Source organism: Propithecus coquereli, unplaced genomic scaffold, assembly GCF_000956105.1.
Source record: "Propithecus coquereli isolate 6110/MARCELLA unplaced genomic scaffold, Pcoq_1.0 Scaffold358, whole genome shotgun sequence".
Classification (NCBI taxonomy): domain Eukaryota; kingdom Metazoa; phylum Chordata; class Mammalia; order Primates; family Indriidae; genus Propithecus; species Propithecus coquereli.
Window position 1 is genome coordinate 2,413,687 of NW_012149263.1, and position 18,467 is coordinate 2,432,153.

At 37.6% G+C, this 18,467-nt stretch overlaps 1 protein-coding gene across 1 annotated transcript; it reads right to left on the minus strand.

Annotated features, from left to right (window-relative positions):
• Positions 1-6,505: 6,505 nt before the first annotated feature.
• Positions 6,506-18,266, minus strand: LOC105816176 (zinc finger protein 420). Its single transcript, XM_012651504.1, has 2 exons — positions 18,149-18,266; positions 6,506-8,436 (listed from the first exon to the last, which is right to left on the minus strand). The coding sequence occupies exons 1-2, from the start codon at positions 18,264-18,266 to the stop codon at positions 6,506-6,508; spliced, it is 2,049 nt and encodes a 682-aa protein (XP_012506958.1).
• Positions 18,267-18,467: the final 201 nt, after the last annotated feature.

Below are 18,467 nucleotides of genomic sequence, written 5' to 3' on the forward strand. Positions count from 1 at the left end.
CCGCAGCCTCAGGAGCCACATGTGTGTCCTGTGTTTGTGTGTTTGATTCTGTGTGTGTGCGTGTGTGTGTGTCCGTCTGTTGTCTGCCTGTGGTGTGTGGTGGCAGCAGTGCGTCTTATGAGCATCAGGGAGGTGGGGGTGGGTCCTTTCACGATAGCTGTTAGTTTTCCCACTGGTGAGCCCCTTCCCCCATTTCCACCTGCGCCATGTGGTCTCAGGAAATCTGTTTTCCCTGTGGTTCCTGCCTGAGGTTGTCAAGGCCGGGGTGAGTTGGGGGCTGATTCGGACCCGCCAAGCATAGGAATATCCTCCCCACCGCGAGGGGCCCTTTTCCCGACGTAAGAGGAAACCACATGACAGTTGAGGACAGAAACCTGAAGGGACCCGTTCTCGGTGTGCAGGACAAGTGCAGACGGACGTGAAGGAAGGTGAGGTTATGTGCATTCCACTTTTCCTCTGATGGTCACCTCTACCTTCCCCATGGCTCGATGACTGAGAAGCAGGGCATATTAGTGTGGTTCCATTAAAGTGCAAGCTTTCTCGGTAGGCCACCCATTTTGCTCTCCTTCCTCCTCTGGAGTCCATGTGGCAGTCGGAAGTGATTTCTCTTGCGAGGGCTGCAACCTATACCAGGTCCTCCATCTTTTGTTGACCTTTATCTTATTCATGGGCCTAGACTTCTCTCCCTCTGGGTCAGTCTTATCAATAGATCACATCTCCAAGTTCATCCAGGACAACCTTCTTGGGGATCTCCTTTATGAGCATTTCCTTCTCTACACTCCTTTCTTTCTGATAAGGCCCACATGATGGTCACAGAGATCTGGCTTTCCATGGCTTTGGTGCCAACCGGGGAACCCTCGGTCTTAATGCCCAATCCAAGGTCTGCATGACTGACGCTGGATGAGATGGAGCCCAAGGTGGCTGGCCTTTGCCTTCTAATCAGTGTGGGATTTTCTTTCCTCTACGCTTTCCTTTTCATTGATGGGGGTATGCACTTACTCCGTGTGTTGCTGGGGAAAAGGGTGTGGGGCTTGGGTACCAGCACAGAATCCTTTCGCTGCTTCTGTTTTCGCTGAGAAGGCACTAGCAATTTGGTGGGTGCAGTTGGGTCATTGTGTTCTGAGCTGTTGAAGGTTTGGTTGTGCCACCTTTTCAGAGAGCTCTTTCGCTTTCTGGCAAGATTCCCTGAACTTGACTAAGACTCCGGCAGAGGGCATCTGTGGTCCCACGCATGCTATATGCCCTTCCTTCCCTCTCCAGGGGCCTCTTTCAGTGCCCTTTGGAAGCAGACATGTGGTCACTGTCAGTCTGGGAATAGCCCATTCCTGCTTCTGAAACCCTGCTTCAGTCCACCTTCCCTTCTGGGATTCGATTTCCCCATGTGGCCTACCTGCAGTCACCTTTGCCGTCCCTTGTACTTGCCTAGGTCTGTATCTCCACCTTTGCTGTGCAGCGGTGCAGACAAGCAAGAACCCCTGGGCTTTGAGATCAGGGCAATATCTGGTAGACCCAGGTCCCAAAGAGGCAGTGGATACATGGGTCAGTGGATTTTCAGCTGACCCCTGCCCCTGGGGACTCTGGTCTCCTCAGTTGCCACAACGGCCCCATGCCCCCTCGCCGCATTTCATCCTCACCACCTTGTGAGTCCATTCCTGTGCACACCGTCCAACCTGAAGCCGATCCCAAGAGTCCTCCAACTGTCCGGCCCTGGCCGTGAAGCTGGGCGTTTCCTGGGACATGCCCCAGAGCCACAGCCTCAATCCCTTTCCCAGACACCCCACCCACGTCTCACCACCCACCTCTCCTGCCCGCACCAGATCCCATGGGCACCGAAGCCTGCCTTGGTGAGAGTCCCAGCCAGCCTTGTAACTGCGCATGTGATCGTCACGGCGCTGGCGCCTGCCGTCACATTGACCGCCGCGGTTGCCTAGGGATCATTTTCCTTGAGGCGTTGGGGAACGGGAGCTCTCTGTGGCCATGCCGTCCCTTCAGGTCTTTCAAGGGGATGATTCCTGGATGTCAGGAGTGGCGGAGGGCTCCGTCCGGCCGAAGAAACCTCGTCAGGAGCCTCCAAGTTGCACCGCGGGATCCATCACTGCTTCACTCACGCCGGCCTAGTGGGGGTGTGTGTGAGTGTCCCCAAAGGTTGTAGGCCCTGTGCCCCTTAGGGCTGGACTGCCTGTGTGCCCGTGGGCTGCTCTCTTCTCCACGGGGCTTGCTTGCAGGCGCCAGAGCACCACAGCCCCAGGAGCCGCCTTAGTGCGGGCACGTGTATCCGTGTGTTTCTTTGTGTGTGTGTTTGCATGCGGCATCCAGCAGGGGGAATGTGTCTCGTGTGCCATGGTTCACGGGTGGCTTTGGTCATCTCTGCTTTGCGTCTGGTGAACTCCTCCCTGTTTGAGCTTGGGCTTTGTGCCTGAGTGAAGCTGTTTTCCTTGTGGTTCCTGTTTGGGTTTTGAAGACCTGGGTGCATTTTGGGGGGCTGCTGATTCATACCAGCAGGGATAGGAATAACCTCTTCACTGGGAGAGGCTGCATTACGCTTGGCAAGAGGGTCACATCACAGATGAGGACACAAACCTCAGAAGGAACCCGTGCTCGGCGTGCTGGACAGGTCCATACAGACATCAAGGGCTGTGATGCTATTTCTATTCTTTTTTTCCTCTAATGGTCACATATACCCTGCCTTATTTAAATAGTATGAGGATTAGTCCAGTCGCTGATTTTATATGCCATTAAAAAGTGTTTATTGTTTCCTCTGGTGTTTTTTCTTTTTTTTTTTTCAATTTTAAGTTATAATTCACTTCCTGGTTTTTAGTGTATTTTATTTCATAGGATGTCTTCCTCTTTCACATTGTCCTTTTTCTTATTAGCCTGTTTTTGTATTTGGTTTTACTGTTGACCTGTTGTCATTTTTTTCCATTGTGATTTTTGTTTTGGTTAGCTAGATTTTACTCAATGTAGGGTACTTTGTTCGATTTAAAGAGCAGTCTGTAGGCCTTCCTTAATCCCTGAAGTCTGCCTTTACCTGCATGTGTGATCCAGCTCAGGTTGGTTTAATTTGTTGAGTACAGGACAGGTTGTAGTTTACCCAATTTTTTTCTATGGTTGTGAGTGAACCTGACTTCCTGGTGTTCAAGTTGACCCTACAACCGGGCATATGTATGTCATTAGCAGTAAGCTTGTGTCTTACTGACCTCTGTGTTTTCCTTTTGATAGGTTCTTGATGTGCTTGATCAGTAAACCCTCTGTGGCTCCACATTTTCTGGCCTGTTGTGTTTCATCGAGGAGGTTTAGCATAAGTTTGGGCATTTTAGGAGCTGAGGCACACTGAGCATTCTCTAGACCTTTCATTGGGAAGGAGGGACGCACTGTGGTGTTCCTCCCTTAGGTTGATTTTAGAGTGTGCATGTGACTCTCTCTGCAGGTTTTTTCCCCTGTTATCCAGAGGCTGGGATAATTTGTGTCCACATGTAGTATTGTCTCTAGTCATCTCCAACTTTTGGGTTAAGATTTAACTTCTATCAGTCCAAAATCAACCCACCAACAAAGAAACATCTGCTATTCTTAAGGTCAAGGTCTCCAACATTATCAATATTGCTCACTTTAATAGCTAATTCTCAAGCTTATTGTTATGTAATCTTGTAAAGCTGATACCATTGAACCTCCTGTGATTTACTTATATTTGGCTTGTTAGTTTCCACCCTCTCTTGGTTTTGATCCCATACCATTGTTTCTCTATTGCTGTTTTTGAGTTCTGTTCCTTTATCATTAAATTCTTAATTTTGGAGTGTTCCCTGAGTCAGTTCTTGCTGTTTTTTAGTGTCTCTTCACTCCAGTGATCTTACCCTGCCTCAACATTTTTAATAAGTATAGACAGTGTCTACCAAAATAATATAATATTTAGGTTAGTACATATAGGTTACTGTATGCTTGTATATCAAATTGCCTACTCAATTGCCAATTTTTAATTTTAAAGACATCTTAAGGTCAACATGTTCAAAATTGAACTCCCAACCTTCCCCAACTATGCTGCAACAGAAACATTACCTGTGTTAGCTGAGGAAGTTAATGTATCTCCAGATATTCAAGACCAAGACATTTGAGTCAGTCACCTTGGACTTGTCCTTTACACATCTAACACCTAAATACATCTTGCGAGTTTTGCCACATTTACCATATAACTAGCATAAACCAATTCTTACCATACGCAGTTTACCATGTGTTTCTAAGCCATAATGTCATCTTTTATCTGAATTATTGCCATAGTCCCTACTCTCAGCCAGTTTTTTACAACAGCTACGTGTCAGATTGTCCTCTGCTCAAAACTCTCCCATGGTCGCCTTTTCCCGATTGTAAAATACAAAGTGCTTACAATGGTTTATAAGGCTGGAATGATATGACCCTCTTTTTTCTCTCTGGTCTCCTGTCCTAGCAATCACCCCTTTGCACAGAACTCTATTGATATCTTCCCTAATATTCCTAAAATATATCTGCATATTCCTATTGTAGGACCTCTCTAGCTTTTTCTCTGCCTGTGATGCTCTTTTCTTAGATAACCGTTGACCTACGACCTCATCCCTTCAAATTTTGGCTCAAAGCTTTCCTTTTTGATGAGCTACCTTGACGGTTTCATAATGTGACCTAAGCTGTCATACCAATCCCATCTCCTTTTGAGTGACTTCTCTGTATTACATTTATGTTCCAACATACTCTACATCTATTATTATCCCATTTCCTCCTGTTAGAATTGTTCACGGATATATCCCAAACACCTAAGATAATGGCTAGAATACAGTAAGCACCTAATAAATATGACCAGTTTTGTAACAATGGGCTTAGGTGGGAAAAGCATAAAAAGGTTTGTTAGCAGACTGCCTTCCTATGTATCAGCAAAGGTCTCATTTCTTGCTCAGGCTGTCACTTTAAGTCACTGTAAATGGTTTCATTTAAGGGTAAAGAACTGAGTGCCTGCCATCAGAGATAACATCTCATACTCAGCAATACCTCCTTCAGTTGCTGCTAGTGGCCTAACTCTACTCTGTATTTATCTCTTTCACAGGACATTACGGAAATCAGCAAAACATACCCAACACATTCCAAATCACTCCTATCACTTCCTTTAACATTATAGCCTCAATTGGCATAAAGCCTATTTTGTAATAACGAGAAGCAATGACCAAATGTCTTGCCAATAAAAACAAGATTCTTTTGGTATCTAGCCTGAACTGGGTAGATCCTCATTGTCAGTGGCCATAAGTCAAGGCCATATTTAAGATTTCTTTTACCCATAATACTTTAATTCTAAGTACCAAATTTTATATCGTTAATAATTTTTATTGTTAATAACAGCACTATGATAGCATCAACAAATAAGATGTTTAATTTCATATGAATACAGGAGGCAAGCAGACCAGAACTAGTATGGTTGTTCCACAATCTGTAACACCCATATACCACCCTCAAAGTCTTCATGACAGTATCAGAGCTTCACCTTACAGGTCTACATTGTAGGTATGGGAAAAAGAAAGGCAGATAGGAAAAATGGATTTCTTAAATGTCCTACTCAATACAAATACCACTTCTACCTTGCTGACCTGCAAGACAGGCTGAGACAGTTTTCCAGTCCAGAATTTTGTTACTAAGAAAGGTAATACAGGTACTGCTTAAGAAAAAAGGTCTCTGACACAAACTTTCATTTTCCATTGCAAAATAGTCTGTAATGCGAGTTTGTATTTTCTGTTTATCTAAAAAGCAGTACATTCAAGTTTTAAAAATTTCCCACTAGACTGGTTAGGTTTTAGATCTTGGACTTTGTCAGAATCATGTCATACCTGTCCCAGATTTCCTAATGGGTGTGCTCAATAATCCAATGATGAAATCTACAAGGTTTCTTTACAGTATGAATTTGCTCTCTTATCATAAGGGTTTAGATTTCAATAACAGCTTTCTCACAATCATTACAGCATACTTTCTCAGTATTCTTTATACTCATAAGTGCTCTTCTCTCATGCAAATTCTCTAAAATAACACTAGTGGAAATGGTGTGTAGTATTTGTGATACGTCCAAGGCACTGCTTTTAGAGCTTTTACATGTGATAACTTACAAAATACTTCCAAGAATGAAATAATAAAGGTATTACTCTTAGGTCTATCTTATGAATGATTAAACCAAAGAAGAGAATTATGATACATGTAAGAAAGAAAATCAAATGGTATAGACAAGAGAGTGTGGAAAAAGACAACTGCTATAGTTTACAGCCTTCCTACATTTACTATATTAACAAAATTACTCTCTAATTTGATAAAGTTTAATAGCTTTCCAATAATGATAGGCTTTTCTACATGGATTACATTAACATTCTCTTTTCCCCATATAAATTCTCTGATGCTGATCTGTGTGAGGCAAATGTGCTCCTATGTTCACATTCATGAGAATTCTTTGTTGATAAGGGATGAATGACTAGAGAATGCTCTCTATAGTGATCCCAAAGAATCAGATAATTCACGTATAAACTTGTGAGCCATGACTAAAGTCTACCCCACATTCCTTATATTCAAATGGTTTCTCACTGATATGAATTCTCTGATGTTGAGTTAGTTGTGCACCACGAGTAAAGGCCTTCCCACATTCCTTACACTGATACGGTTTTTCACCAGTGTGAATTCTCTCATGTCGAGAAAGATGTGAGCTCTGAGTAAAGGCTTTCCTACAGTGTTTGCATTCATAAGGCTTCTCACCAGTATGGATTCTCTGATGTAGAGTAAGTTGAGAACCATGACTAAAGGCCTTTCCACACTCTTTGCATTCATAGGGTTTTTCTCCGGTGTGAATTCGTTGATGTTGTGTCAGTTGTGAACCACGAATAAAGGCCTTTCCACAGTCCTTACACTGAAATGGTTTCTCACCAGTATGAATTCTCTGATGTTGTATAAGTAGTAAACCGCGAGCAAAGGCCTTCCCACATTCATTACATACATAAGGCTTCTCACCAGTGTGAAGTCTCTGATGTTGAGAAAGATGTGAACTCTGAGTAAAGGCCATTCTACATTCTTTACATTCATAAGGCTTCTCACCAGTATGAATTCTTTGATGTTGAGTAAGCTGTGAGCCACGAATAAAAGATTTCCCACATTCCTTACATTCATAGGGTTTCTCCCCAGTGTGAATTCTCTCATGTTGAGTAAGTTCTGAGCCACGACTAAAAGTTTTTCCACATTCTTTACATTCGTACGGTTTCTCACCGGTATGAATCCTCTGATGTCGAGTAAGGAGTGAGCCACGATTAAAGGCCTTTCCACATTCCTTACATTGATAGGGTTTCTCACCAGTATGAATTCTCTGATGTTGAGTAAGTTGTGAACCATGACTAAATGTCTTTCCACATTCTTTACATTCATAGGGCTTTTCATTAGTATGAATTCTCTGGTGTTGAGTAAGTTGTGAACCACGGATAAAAGCCTTCCCACATTCTTCACATTTATAGGGTTTTTCACCAGTATGAATCCTTTGATGTTGCATAAGTAGGGAGCCCCGAATAAAGGCCTTTCCACATTCTTTACATTCATATGGTTTTTCCCCATTATGAATTTTCTGATGTTGAGAAAGCTGTGAGCCACAAATAAAAGCTTTACCACACTCCTTACATTCATAGGGTTTCTCACCGGTATGAATTCTCTTGTGGAGAACAAGTTGTGAAAGCTGTGTAAAGACCTTTCTACATTCTTTACATTCATAGAGCTTCTCACCAGTGTGAAGTCTCTGGTGCAAAGTAAGCTGTGAGTTCTGAGTAAAGGCCTTTCCACATTCTTTACATTCATAAGGTTTCTCACCAGTATGGACTTTTTGATGTCGGGTCAGTTGTGAGCTACGAATAAAGGCTTTCCCACATTCTTCACATTTATATGGTTTTTCACCAGTATGAATTCTATGATGTAAAATAAGTTGTGAACTCTGAGTAAAGGCCCTCCCACATTCCTTGCATGCATAGGGTTTCTCACCAGTATGAAGTCTCTGATGAAGACTGAGTTGTGAATCACGACTAAAGGCCTTCCCACATTGCTTACATTCATAGGGTTTTTCACCAGTATGAATACTCTGATGTTGAGTTAGGTGTGAGGCTCGTCTGAAGGCTTTCCCACATTCCTTACATTTATAGGGTTTCTCAGTAGAATGACATCTTGGATTTTGAGGTAAATAAGTATGTTGGTTGAATATGGACATTGTGTCATATGTGATCATCCCTTGCCTTAAATACTCCTTCTGATTTTCTTGTTGCTTCTGCACCTTGCCTTTAATATCCAAATAATCTCTGAAATTGGACTCTTCAAGATTACAGTTTTCAAGTCTTTCACTCATTTCCCATTGGGATAATTCTGTTTCATAAGGATCCTTTTTTGGAGATAAGTCCTTACTTGCACAACATAAAGGAAAGTCTGAAAAATGAGAGAATATCAAAAAATTGAGTAGAAATACAACTTCTATAGCAGAGACAAAAAATTAGAAAATGTTACCCCTAAGAAATAAGCATATAGACGTGTTTAAAATATTGTTTAATATGACCTATAATAATACCTACCTTTCACATCACAACCTACTACATACATATGTATAATTTCAAAAAACAACACCTACTGTTTTATATTCTATTTTACATTATTCTACTGTTTTCTAAATTTCAGTGTCTCTCTCACACACCCACCCACCCACACACCCAGTCAAAACCCACTGAACTGATTTCATGGTGTAGTAATGTTCCTATTTAGAATTAAAAATATATATATTAGTTTAGAATCATCTCATATATTAACATGTAAAAAGAGCACTTGAGAAATCAGAGAATAATGAAAATTCACCTGAGAAGATAAGGGAAGAGATTAGAAAAATATTTTAAGTCAGTAATTCTCAATCTTTGGTGGGAATCAAAACTCCCTGGGGAGATTTTATAATTGTAGATGTCCAGATACTACACCAGAAACAGTTAAAGAAAAAGAGCAAGGACATCTCTACTTTTAATACTTTGGACCAACTGATTCAGATTCAGATCATAATTTGCTATATCTGCTTAAAACTTTTTAATAGCTTCCAGATGAAACAGAATAAAACCCAAATTCTTCCATTATTTTGACCTCCCACCCAACTGTCTGGTCCCTGCCTATGTGTCTGATTTCCTGCATGAGCCTTCTCAGGTTTGCTCATTATCTGTCAAACTAGCTTCCTTTCAACTCTGAGAAAGTCATAAGGCCTTTCTCAACTTACAGTTATTCAGGGATGCTCTGTACAAGACTATGCAAACTTGCTCTTTCTCATTTTCAGGTCTCAATTATCAGTTCCTAAATCATAAAAATATATTTCTGGTAATTTATGTAATTTAGACTAACCTTCCTGATGATAGCAGGTATACAGATTGGACAAATTATAAAAGGTACCTGACTGAAGGCATTGGAAAGTTAATACATAATTAAAGAGTTAGGTGGGCTAAAATTTGAAAAACATGAAAAGTCAAAGAAATGAGTCCAACATATGGATCCACTTTTCCTCTTAGGGAAGCCTCACAATTCTATAAAAAGCAATTAAGAGGAGAAAAAAACTAAACAGTGTTTTGGACTGCTTCACAGGGTTGGGCAACAATAGTGGGAGAACAGGGCCTGCCATAAACTTTACATACTTTCGGTTGGGAACCCTAAGGGCTACAATGAGGAGTAAGGGAGAAACAGCAGACCCATCCTGGCAAGGAGCTGAAGCCTGAATCACCTTAGAATCATCTCAAATAAAAACATTTGGATTAAGGTGATTTAAAACTGTTTACCATAACAAACTTAAATGTTTATTGAAGATGTGTAATGTCATCCAAGGCCTCAAATTATTTTGCAATTTTTCTTTGCAATATCTAGACCTTAAAAACCAGGTGAATGAAGGCACAAGACAATTGAATCATAGATCATAGAAAAAAACCAGACCCGTAAGGATTGAAGTCATGTATCTAACATCACTACACTTGTATCACTCTTAAATACCTCTGTGCTGTCCCTCTGTAATCAAACCTTCTTCCCACCGTAGGGGTAGATGCCTTGAAACCATCAATCTAGGGCTTCCTCATCACTTCCTTAAGGATGGAAACAAAATAGCATTCATACTAAATCCATGATCATATATACCTCTCCAAATGCCTTGCCTCTTGCATACTGTTTCCCAGGTACTAGCCATGGTTATGTTCTTTAGCTCTCTCTATGCTTTTCAAACAAGATACTGTTATTTTTGCTTACTTATCCTTACTTCACAGTTACTTTGTCTTATGTCTTCTCTTATTTACTCATCTATTTAAGGCCAACTCTATGTATTCATCCCAGAAGAATAGCTTTATCATTTCCCAGGAATTAATATAGGTATAAAACATGAAAGGTTTCTATAATCTTACATAATGTTAGGGATGTTGGAGAAGAAAAAAGCAATTATTTAATATAAGGGAAGGAGTCTACAGTGATAAAGTTCTAGGAATTCTATAAAAAAGAATATTTTAGCTGGAAAGACAGATCAAGGAACAGAACAGAACACAAAAAGTCTCATACTCTGCTGGGAATACAAGAGTACAACCACAAAAAGTTTGGTAGTTTCTTATGACGTTAAACATACGTTTAGCATTTGATCCAGTAGTCATATGAGTAGGTATTTATACTGATGTTCACAGAAACATCTGTACACCAAAGATTATAGCAGCTTTATCCATAATTGCCCCAAACAGGAACAACCAGATATCCCTCAAAAAGTGACTGAATCAACAACTTTTGGTACTTCCAGACACTGGAACACTACTCAGCAATAGAAGGAAACTGTCGACTCATGCATCAATATGGATAAATCTTAAATATATTTTATTAAGTGAAAAAAGCCAGACCCCAAAGGCTACATATTTTGATTCCATTTATATGATATTCTTGAAAAAGCAAAACTACGGGGACGAAAACTAGGTGATTAGTTTTCATAGGTTGGTGAGGGCGGAAGGGTTGACAACAAAAAAAGGCATGAGGGAATTTGGGGGGTAAAAATATTATGACTGTGATAGTGGATGAATACACTTGAAATGTGAATGATGCATCAGATTTCCTGAAGAACACCAATAAATTCTGGGTTAAATATGACAAACATCCATTGAAAAGTATAGTGAAGCTTAAAAAAAAAAAAAAAGTCCAGAGGGACCTCAATGAAGTGAAAACCAGAAACTAAAAAGGTGAACATGCTCTGAAATTTGAACTACCCTCGGGGCATCTGCTGGCTTCAACTGCCTAAACTTGTAACTTAATGGTCTGAGAAACTCCAAGACAAGGCCTTGTACTCACAAAAGAGCATGGTTTAGAAATAAACCTCTTAACAAAATAGGAACTATTCAAAGCCTAAAGTTCAGAGAAAGGAAAATTTTAAAAAATTAGTCAAAAGATCTGAATAGACATTTCTTAAAAGAAGACATACAAATGGCCAACAGATAAATGAAAAAAATGCTCAACATCACTAATCATCAAGGAAAATGCCAATCAAAACTACAATGTGATATCATCATACCACAGTTAGAATGGCTATTAAAAAGACAAAAAATAACAAATGCTGGCAAGAATGTGGAGAAAGGAGAACTCACACACTGTTGGTGGGAATGTAAATTACTACAGCCATTATGGTAAACAGTATGGAGGTTCCTCAAAAAATTAAAAATGGAACTATGATATGATCCAATAATTCCACTACTGGGCACATATTCAAAGGAAATGAAATCAGTATGTCAAAGAGATGTTCATTCCCATGTTTATTGCAGTACTATTCACAATAGCCACAATATGGAATCAAACTAAGTGTCCAACAAGAGATAAATGGATCTTAAAAACATGGTATATATGCACGATGGAATATTATTCAGCCATAAAAATCAACAAAATTCTGTCATTTGTAACAACATAGATGAATCCAGAGGACATGTTAAGTGAAATAAGCCAACAGGACAAATACCATATGATCTCATTCATATGTCGAACCTAAAAAAGTTGATCTCATATAAGTAGAGAGTAGAATAGTGGTTACCAGAGGTTGTGGTGGGGGGCCTGGGGAGAGACTGGTCAATGGATACAAAGTTACAAATAGATAGGCATCGATTCTGTTGTTCTATTGGATAATAGGGTGACTACAGTCAATGAAAATATTATGTATACTTTAAAATAGCAAGAAGAGAGGATTTTGAACGTTCTAACCACAAATAACAAGTGTTTGAGGTGACAGATGTGCTAATTACTCTGATTTGATCATTACACAATGTATATATATTCTGAAACATCACACTGTACCCCATAAATATGTACAATTATGTGTCAATTAAAAATAAACTTTTAAAAAAAGTGCTTATGAGAAAAGCCTATATACAACTCAACAGCAAATTAGAACTAGATGAAAAAAATAATGACCTATGAAGATAACGTATCTGTGTATACAGCAATAACTACATAAAAATTTTAATTTGAGTTAAATGTTTATGCTCCTAAAAGTTAATAGATACTGATGACTGATGGTCATTTGTATCTATTGGTCATTCTATCTACTGTATCTAATGGTCAAGACAATAGATACCAATGACTGATGGTATTACTGGGAAGATAATCCAAACCCCTAAAGAATATACAATTCCAACTATACATAACTACTGTCGAACATTTAAAAAGATGGAAATCTACCCTAGTCATTTTGTAAAGTTAAATTAACTCACATAACAAAATTGGACAAACAGACCTTAGGAAAGCTAAGCCAATCTCATCAACAAACATAGGGAAATTTTTAAAATAAAATATTAGCAACATAAAATCTACTAGCTGTGTATTTAAGTAGTAACACATCATGATCATATAAGGTTTATGCCACAAATGCAGGAATAGTTCAACATCAGAAAATCTATTTTCTCACATGAAGAATTTAAACAATAAAATGTTAATAGAATTCTTTCAAGAAATGCAAAAAAAATTAATATACTTTAAGACCTTTTATTGAAAATTCTCTAAAACCAGAATGGCTCTTACTTAACCTAATTAAGTGTATTTACCAGATGCCTATATAAATATATTTAATAGTTAAACATTAGAAGCACTGACAATAAAGTTTCAAAAATGGAACTGTTTTCAAATTGTGCTAGAAGACCTACCAAATATAGGTTTTTTTCCTAAAAGGTCCAAACAGAAAACAGACAACAAATTGTATATAGAGAACAAAACTGTCTACCTAGAAACATAATACTATCCACTGAAAATGATTACTTCTATAAGGTTATCATCAATTTACAGAAATCAATACTTGGTCATTTATAATATATATCAGTATTAACCATTTAGAAAATGTTATAAAACAATATTCCTGTCCATAATATAAACAATATTTATGAAGTACTGAGGAACACTGCTTAAGAAATGTGTAAGACATTTTAAGAAAAAACAACGAAACTTTACAGAGAGCATAAAAAGAAAAACAGATTTAGCATGTTCAAAAATAGAAGGATTCAATATTGTTAATATGTAAATTATGCAACAGATTTCTTGAAAAACACCAATAAATGTTGGATAAAATATGACAGTGTCTTTCTAAAAGTATCCCAAGCTTAAAAGAAAGTATAGAAGATCCAGAGGTGCTAAAATGAAGTGAGATCCAGAAACTAAAGCAGTAAATATGCTCTGAAGTTACAGCTTACCCTCAAGATATTTGCTGACTTTAATTTCCTAGGTCTTCGTATCTTAATGTTATGAAAAATTCAAGAGACAGGCCTTGCACCCAGAGAAGAGCAGGGATTAAAAATAAACCTCTCTATAAAATTGGAACTATCCAAGGCCTAAAATTCAGAGAAAGGAAAAAAAAATCCATCTGACCTAAAAAGAAAACAGCAAGGAATGTCTCAGTCTTGGCCTGGACTCTCAATGAAAGGGAGGAAAAAAAAAGTGCTGTGGATAAATTCATCATTACACAAGGGCCTCCATGTATCAAGAAATAGCAAAGTTAGACCTGTTCCCCAGAAACTGGAATTGTATGACACATAATATAACTGCAGGAAATACATGAAAATGTATGATAAAAACAATGAAAAAGAGACCAGTTTAGGAAAAAAAAAAAAAGATCTGGGAGAGAGGGAGAATATAAAAAACTAGAAATGAAACAATAAAATCAATTACATTAAAATTGTAATGAAAAAAATCTTAAAAGCAGCCAGAGAAAATACAGATTACTTACAAAAGGAACAACAATGAAACAGATGTCAGACTTCTCAAGAGCAACAATAGAAGCCAGAAGACAGTGGAATAATATCTTCAGAGGGCTAAGAAAAAAATAATAGTCAGTATAGAATTTTATACCCAGTTAAATCATTAGGCAAGAATGACAGTGAAAAAAGGTTATTTTACAACAACAAAAAAATAAAAACTTAGAGCACTTACTAACATTAAGCCTTCCCAGTGTATTTCATGATAAATAGAATGAATATATGATGGAAAAAGAGTAGCATGTAAATAAAAGGATAATCATGTGAATAAATCCACAAGCAAACACTATCATGAAACAAAAATTATACCCATTTTGGAGGTTAAAAAGAGAACAGAACTCTAAGATACAGATGTTTAATAACATTAAATTGGAAAAATTTATCAAAATTAATGCATTCTAATATCCTTTATATTATCTTGGGGGAAGATAGCCATGAATTTTTGCCTTTGCTAAATTAAGTATGTGCCTGTCAAGTGACACAGCAATAATGGTAATAATTAAAGTATCAAAACAAGCAGAAATACCCTCAAAATATTTAAATTCACCAGTAATGGCAGAAAAGCTATTCCATTTTTTATCTACAAAATGACAATGATATTTTTAAGTGATAATATCCACTGTTGGTAAAAGTATAAAAAGAGAGCACAGTTATACATTGCTAGTATACTTCTAATAAGTATTCTGTGACAATGAATATATTATCTGACATAGAGATGTCAATTTCTCATCTCTCCTTAGAACTTCAACTTATTGCCCACAATGGTCACCAATTTATTTCATGGTACATACTATCCTTTATAATTGTGTTTTTCAACTTGTTGGCCTTGAAATCCTAGGGGTGTGGACAGGGCCACTGTGTCCGGCCTCTGGAAAAAGACCCCAGCTATTTCTAAAGTACATACAAATTTGGAAACCATTTCCATATTGTTTTCCAAAGTGATTATATCAATTGATACTGCCATCAGTAAGGTATACCCAGACCATTTAAAAATTTAAAAAGCAGCTCTATGAGATATAATTCATATACTTAAGAGTTCAGTCATTTAAAGTGCAAAATTCAATGGCTTTTAGTATATTCACAGGGTAGGGCAACAATCACCACAATCTAAAAAATCTAATTTTTTAACATTTTATCACCCCAAAAGAAATGCTGTCTGTGCCTATTAGCAGTCACTTCCATTTCCCCACTCCCCATTCTCCATTCCTCCCACCCCTCCCGATCCCTGGTGCTGGGTAACAAGTTACCTTTCTGTCTCTATAGATTTGCCTATTGATGACATTTCGTATAAAGGCAGTCATACAATATGTAGCCTTTTGTGTCTGGTTTCTTTTCACTTTAAGGTTCATTCATGTTGTAGCATGTATCAGAGCTTCATTCCTTTTTATTGCTGAATAATATTCCATTGTAAGAATATACCAAATTTTATTTATCCCTTCATGAGATGATAGACATTGGCTAACCATTTTTTGGCTATTGTGAATAGCACTTCTGCCTTTAAATGTTGGGAATGCTTGGTACTGTCAAACTTCTTAAATTTTGCCAATCTACTGCATGTGAAATAATTATATCGTTGTGGTTTTAGTTTGCATTTCCTTTTCCTTGAACTGCCTATAAATATCTTTTACTGAATTTTTCAATATTGTTATTTACCTTTTTCTTATCAATCTGTAGAAGCTTTTTATATTCTGGATACTCATTCCATTGTTGCCTATATGCACTGCAAGTATCTTCATTCAATTCATGGCTTGTCTTTTACTGTCTTTTTGATGTCTTTTGATAAATAGAATAATTTTCATACAGCCACATTTGTCAATCTTTTAATGATTATTTTTAAAAAAGAATAGAACCTTCAGAAAAAATCTATTTCGTTCCCTTTCAAATCTGTTCCTTTATGAAAATCTATTGTCATTTTTGTGATTTAATTTCTTTATTCTTCAGACATTTCACCAGTAGTTTATATCTACATCTAATCATTCCAATAATACAGATTTTTGCCATGTAATATGTTGCTGCTTCAGATTATCTATCACTCATCTGTGACCTATTTCCTGTGGGTTTGATGATCTTTGTGAGCTCACCTTTTGTTGATCTTAATTTGTGAGAATTCTAAAGGCCTCTTACTTTCCTCTGGAGAAAATCTGCATCTGCTTCAGACAGGAGTCAGAGGGCACCACCTTAGAGAATAAAATTTCAAGTCTTTTTTTTTTTATTCTCTCCTTATTTCTTATTATTCTATTATTCACTTGTCTCTAATGTTTTTCTATTCCTCCTACAAAGTTAATGCCCACCCCAAGGCCTTTACCTGTACTACTCCAACTGCCTAGAATACTGGTACCCCAGATATTGACCTACATTCCCTTACTTTAGTCAAATCTTTGTTCAAACATTACCTTTTTAGAGAGGCTTTTCTAAAATCTACGTATATAAAACAAGGGACTCCCACTTCCCATTATTCTTTGCCTACTCTTCTTTACCTTTATTCATACTGCTTATCACTACCTGTTATTATATTTATATACATGCACATACATACACATATATTTTTGTTTCCTTATTTTGTATTTCTCTCGTAAGAATATAAGTTTCAGTACATTAGGAACATTATCTAAGAGATCATTATTTCTCCAATGTTTACTATAGTCCTTGGCACAGAATAGACCCTCAACAAATATATTTTGAATAAATGAACATATTTTAAAGAATAGAGACAATGATATAAGGCTAAATTTATAAAAGCAAAACAGTCTGCAAAGGAATTGACTCCCAAGTTTACGTAAAAGCACTGTCACTGGGGAAAAGGAAAAGCCGTTCCTCCTTTGTTCTTTTTTTTTAATCTCACACACAACATTTAATGCAAAACAAAAGTACGTCTTAAAGGGAGAGACAGGTCATTCTTTGTGAGTGAAGAAGACATTCCTCCTTTGAAAGTGGGAAGAATTATAATAAAAGACCACCAGGGAAAGGAAGAAGTAGGGATTGATTCCTTAGGGAGATCATGCTGAAAAGCCCTTGCTTTTCTTCTCAAGTCATAGGTCTTTCTTCCCACACAACTTGCATCCCGTAGGGGAGTATACCAATCAGTAACTTCCTAAAGCTTTCAGAAGAAAAAAGGAATGAAGTATCAAGAGCCAGTTATATTCCAGTAATAGGAGGTGTACAAGGAATAAAGTGATCACCTAAGTGGAAAATCACTCATTAAAGTTTTAACTCATACAGGTTCTGTCCCTTGTTAAAATACTACAGGGAAAAAAAACCCAATAATTTCTTAGACAATCACAGGATCATCCTCTGCTATTTTCCAATAAAAGATGATTCTAGCATATTCATTCAATGTAAAATTCTTAATATGTAATATTCAACTACCAAGTATATATAAGCGAATGTATTTGTTGTAAGTAATGGATTGTGTTTATGGATTTGAGTTATTAGTGAAATGCACTGATCCACTCCTATTCACTCTACAAATGATATAAGCTCTTCTGATCAGAAAAACCATACATTTCTGCATCTATTTTTAAAATTTATGACTGGGCCTGTAAATTATTTAGAGTTCCTTCAGCAGATCTAAAGTGTAGCAATGTATAGCCTATTTTTTCTGACAATATTCCAAGTGTCCCAGAATTCAAATCTAGTCCCTTGATCATCAAGGAAGATGGCAGGAAGACAGGTATTATAAAAAAGTGTTAAGGCTTTTTGAAGGATGGAGAAGATAAAGGTGCCCTATGAGACTATGTCTACTTCCAGTAATTTCAAACCATTCCTTTAAAAATAAGAAATTCAGTTAATTACTTAAAAAGCATCTTTGAAATAAAAGCAGAGAAACCAGTCATTCCAAAGATAGGCCCCAAAATATGAAGGGCAGATATCCTTACCTAGTGACACCAAGTTGCTGTAGTTCTCCAACATCACATCTCTATATAAATCCCTTTGAACAGAGTCCAGGCACTCCCACTCTTCCTGAGAGAAGTCAATAGCAACATCCCTGAACATCACTGATCTCTGAAATAACAAGCAAAATATTAGTTGTGGAAATATTTTTTCAATGGAGGGGGAGATGATGGGGAATAGCCCACAAAGGAAGCAACAGAGCAAACAATCTGGGAAGTACAAACATGTTCCTGATTATTCCATTGCTGTAGATATTTTTTGGATATAGAACATCTCATTATATAGATAAGTCTGGAATAATAA